The sequence below is a fragment of the Gobius niger genome (assembly GCF_951799975.1).
Source record: "Gobius niger genome assembly, chromosome: 10".
Lineage (NCBI taxonomy): Eukaryota > Metazoa > Chordata > Actinopteri > Gobiiformes > Gobiidae > Gobius > Gobius niger.
This window is the reverse complement of record NC_136861.1, coordinates 20,902,733-20,907,931: the sequence shown is the minus strand read 5'-3', so window position 1 is coordinate 20,907,931 and position 5,199 is coordinate 20,902,733. Positions and strand designations below refer to the sequence as shown.

Below are 5,199 nucleotides of genomic sequence, written 5' to 3'. Positions count from 1 at the left end.
TGCTTTAATTGTTTTTACTACATTATTTATCTTGTAGTGGGAATGCCATCAGAATACGGTGGTTTTCGATGAACGTTTTAGAAAATGTCACAAATGGATTAAGGAATAAATGAATTGAACTAAGACATTCTTGGTATGAAATCAGAACATTGTGTGTGGATCCACGATTTGTTGCTGATGGAAAATACTGGCACTAAGGGAAAGCGAGGAAGGGATTTTTTTTCTATGGTGCTTTTCACAGTTACTCAAAGCCCTGTAAAACGAACAACTATTCTTTCACTTTGGTGGTAAGCTATGTATGGAGCCTCCGCTGCCCTAGGGTTTACTGCCATTTAGTGCCATCATCAATCCCTCTGACCACCACCAAACACTCACACACAAATGACCTGAGTTACACTCCATCCTGTTATCAAGCAGTCAGACATCCAGGCCCAGTCCTACTTAGCTTCTGAGACAAGATGGTATGGCCCTATAAAGTAAGGCACAATGAGCAAAGCATTTACCCCTTAACTAATGAAAAAATCCCACGTTTTCCACATGTATCTTTGACATTGGGAGTACTTGTGAGACGTGTCCTCTCCGAGTCATTTTATTTTTCAACTCAAGCACAAGTTAAGTAGCTACTTATAATGCTACTTGAGTGTCTTTTGAGTGAAATTGTGTTACTATCCACCAGAAACACAACAGAGGTGTGTGGTAATCAGCACTGTGAAAAGAAATTCTAAGAATTTTTAAGAAAGCACACCTGCTTCTTGGCATCCGAAATCCCAGCTCACTCCCACTGGCACAGCCTGGCCCTGACCACTGGAGCCGTTACATATTCATAAACACGGGGAACTGATCTGAAACTTGGACTGATGGTCAAAGAGTCTCTCCCTCTTTGCCCTGGTCAGCGCTGCCAACTCTCGACTCGCCCCACTTTCTCCTCATGGATGTTTACAAACACAGACCACAGGAATCTAACTGATGAGCCAAAACCAGCAGAAAGAGAGAGAGAGAGGCTGTGACTTAGCAGCTGATCACAATCATGTTTGGGTCCAGCACGTTTCAAAGTGGGCAAGTCTCTTTGTCACTCTTGACATCTGCGCTCTGTAGCTGGGTTTACAACTTTGTCACTTATAAGGAAATTCCCCTGGACCGCACTGCAATCTCTGCCACTCATCCTTGACTTGAATGTGCATGGAGATCCAAGCGGTTCCATCAATTTAGCATGAACAAAACATTACGCCGTGGCAACTCCCACTGGCACAAGACAAGCCTGTCTTTCTCTCACTCCACACACGAACACAAGGCCGCGGTTTCTCTCACACTCAGGCATTTTGGACAGGAAGGGGGGGCACGGACATAGACACTTATAGAAATGGGATGGACAGAGACATGTGTGTGCTTTATTCGTCCCTATGTGGACAATTGAGTTGAGAACTAAAGGGGGCGCATGGGCTTTCTAACCACTTTAACCATTGGGAACAAGATTATCCTGACAGCCACACAGCCGTACTGTATTCTAGAGCAATGGTCCTCAATGTTTTAACACCAAGTGCCTCAAAAAATATTTGACTTTCCGAGTACAGTCTAATAATATTTGACATATTTGACCTTCCAAATCCCACCAGATCTTAAAATTGACTATAAAATAGATCTAAATTTAACCAACTTATATCTAAACTGTATTAACAATGTCTAAGAACTACCGCAATTTGAGAACCACTGAGTAAAAGAAGATAAACTCCTCTGTGCTTATATAGCATAGGTTCACAGAGACAGTATATTGTAGTGAAGTATAGCAAGACTACCAATGCCTACACACGTATCCGTAATACACCATACTTTACATTCCAATATTACAGGATATAAAGCAATGGAGGAAATATAGGGTTGAGATTTGCAACCTACATACTGTTCTAGTCTTTACTTCAATCCAGATGATGAATGCCACGGAAAGGGGAAAAAAAAAATGAAGTTTTGGAGCGGGCCTCTGGTGACGTGCAGGGCCTGCAGGGCGGTGTTCACGGGCGGAGACAGCTACAGACTGGGGTGTGTAAGCCACATCTGGAATAGTAGCTTAAGAGAAACAGTCCAGAGGAGCACAACTTTCTGGGACTTTCTGCAACTCATCACTGCAACTCTCTCTTTTCCACGGAACCAAAACTTCTGCTTTTGCCTTTCGTAAGTTGGACTACTTCTTTGGAACATTCCATATCCTTATTTGGTTCGTCGTTGTTTCCATAACGCGCCCGACGAACAGGACGTTCTCTTTGGACCTAAAAATCCTTTTTGGATCTTATATGGGCGTGTAAAGCAGCGGTCTGTTAGATGCCACCAGTTTGTAACGTAAAGTTTTTGCTCGAATTGGGTTCTACGTACCTTCGTTTCACCGTTTGAAAAGAAAGTGCCAACTTGTGGCGCACGCATGGCGCCACTACGCTGGGATGTTTTTTTTTTGTACGGGTGTGTTTTCCAGCAGCATGCCCAGATCAGACACGGATCGAAACTTATTCTTCTCCAGCTTTCCATTTGCCCTTTTCGCCATTACACTCTTGAAAGTTTAGGATACCTGTGTTGGATTATTGTGTAGACTATTCTTACACGTTTAGACATTTATGTCTCTCTCAGAATGGCCTGTTGGATGAGCTTAAATTAATTATCTTCTAAAACGAAACTATACCTTGCTTTTCAATGCTGCGAGCATATCTAGAAAGAAGCATGTAGCCTTTAGCTTCCATTTGGACTTTTGAATGTAAGGCGATACTTTCACATTCAAGTAAACATTGCGGTCCTTGATTTTGTGGGCGGGTGGCGCCATCTGCTGTTCTCAAAGTGTCCGTTTTCGCTCTGGGCCGTTGGGTCTGTGCTATATATCCTGAATGGACTCAGATGTATCCTTCCCTTTTCTGTATTCAAGGTCTGCCTCAAAATGCTGCTCATTCTGCTTGGCGTGCTGATCCTGCACCTCATCATCCTCATCCTCCTCATAGTATCCACAGCAGCCAGTGTAAGTACGGGTGTTTTTATGTGATTGTTTTCCCAACCTGTTGTAGCATAAAAAGTAAAAAAAAATCTTGCACATCTCAGGCATGGAAAATTGGGGGAGACTCCAGCACAGATCTGTGGTACAACTGCATTGCAAGCAATGGAGGCGTCCACTGCAAAGCGGCCAGCAACGAAGGTCTGTACCCCATGATTCTGGCCTTCTTAGACATGTACAGATGTTTGGACTAACCGTGTTCTCCTGACCCTTAGATTGGATCCAGGCGGTGCAGGCCCTTATGATCTTGGCGGTCATCTTCTGCTTCTTCTCCCTCATCGCGTTCCTCTTTCAACTCTTCAGACTGGTCAAGGGTGGACGCTTCTATTTCACCGCAATTTTCCAGATTTTGGCCAGTGAGTACAACTTTACAGTTCACACCCTTCTGGCCCTCGTAGTGGGGCAGGGTCTCCACACACTCACTTATACTTTCTGCTCTCTCCTATAGGTCTTTTCGTGATGTGTGCGGCCATCATCTACACAGTGATGAGTCCAGATGACGCCATGGCCTATGGTTATGCCTACGTCCTCGCCTGGGTGGCCTTCCCCATGTCTCTGGTCAGCGGGCTCATTTATATTGTGCTGAGGAAGAAGGAATGAGAGCAACAGCCGTGGAGGAGAACAGGAAGAGGAGGAGGGGGTGGGGGAGTTTGGGGACCCCTTTAGCAGAACACCGCACTGTGCCTACTGCCCACAGACCTTCGACTCACAGACATCGTCAAAATTCAAATGGATTCACATGGTCACTAACAATTGTACATAAGTGGGAGACATTGTTTTGTAGTTGGTAAGCTGGCATCATCTGAGTTCACCATCAAGTGCCTTAAATTTCACACGTTTCAATTGTTGCTGAGGAATCGACTGGTGTTGCATGCTAAGTAACTTTTACATTTGGAGATACAACAGTACAGAGATGTACATAGTGTCTGTGGTTGTTAGACATATTTATAACATTGTAACATTACAATTGTTTTGTACATAGTCTTGTCACGTTAACATTTGTCTAATTTGCTTTCTTATGTGATAGAGGTTGTCTCTCACAGATCATGCAGCTGTGCCAAAGAAATGATAATGCTTCCATTTACCAGATTTATCAAGCTTCCTAAATGGTCTTATTTTTGAGTGTCTTTGTGTCCTTTTCTTAGTTAGAATGTTTTTATTGAAGGAAAAAAGAAAGGAAAAATAACATGTGTTAATACACTCATGAAGTTTTTTTGTATGTTTTTCTTTATCGTACTTGATATTTCAAATATATTTTTTGAATTTCCTACTTATTTTTTGAAAATGGTGCTTTTTTAAATCTGCATTTATTGAAATGTATAGCTTTGTTGTTATGTTGTGTGTCATGCATTGTGATTAATTTGCATTGTACAAACCCAAGTTTCCATTTTTGTCAGTATTCTTCTAAATAAACCATATGAAAATTATACTTATGTTTAAATTTATGTTGACAGTCTACTTGATTTCATAAAGGCACAGCATCATTAAGAGGTTTCTTGTCACACATGCTTACTGAAAGCTCGTAGACATACTTCGTTGAGTTGGATGGCCTAGTCTTTACATGCATAAAAATATTTTTACGCATCTTGTATGCATATTTGCACATCTTTCAGCACAGCTGGACTTCAGGTTGCTGCACTCTTGCAACCCGTCCACATGAGGGCGCAATAGCCACATTTTAAAATAGCCTAATAATAATAATAATAATAATAATAGTGAATTGTAGTAGTAGTAGTAGTAGTAGTAGTAGTGGTAGTAATAATAATAGTAGTGGTAGTAATAGTAATAGTAGTAGTAATGGTAATGGTAATGGTAGTGGTAGTGGTAGTGGTAGTGGTAGTAATAGTAATAGTAATAGTAATAGTAATAGTAATAGTAATAGTAGTAGTAGTAGTAGTAGTAGTAGTAGTAGTAATAGTAGTAGTAGTAATAGTAGTAGTAGTAGTAGTAGTAGTAGTAGTAGTAGTGGTGGTAGTAATAGTAATAGTAATAGTAATAGTAATAGTAGTAGTAGTAGTAGTAGTAGTATTTCCCCTTTTTAGTGCCACCAGCGGACCAGTCCAAGTACCTTTGTGATTTGTCAAAAACAAAATAATAACACAATAGTTGAACAAATACTAAAAGATAAAACGTCTGAATGAAGATGTAGAACAGGTTGTCGTTATTTACAGAAC

General features: G+C 41.2%; 1 protein-coding gene across 1 annotated transcript; it reads left to right on the top strand.

Annotated features, from left to right (window-relative positions):
• Positions 1 to 2,081: 2,081 nt before the first annotated feature.
• pmp22a (peripheral myelin protein 22a) lies at positions 2,082 to 4,381 on the top strand. The gene is made up of 5 exons (XM_079564684.1): positions 2,082 to 2,166; positions 2,903 to 2,992; positions 3,073 to 3,166; positions 3,241 to 3,381; positions 3,474 to 4,381. The coding sequence occupies exons 2-5, from the start codon at positions 2,915 to 2,917 to the stop codon at positions 3,623 to 3,625; spliced, it is 465 nt and encodes a 154-aa protein (XP_079420810.1). The 5' UTR covers positions 2,082 to 2,166; positions 2,903 to 2,914; the 3' UTR covers positions 3,626 to 4,381.
• Positions 4,382 to 5,199: the final 818 nt, after the last annotated feature.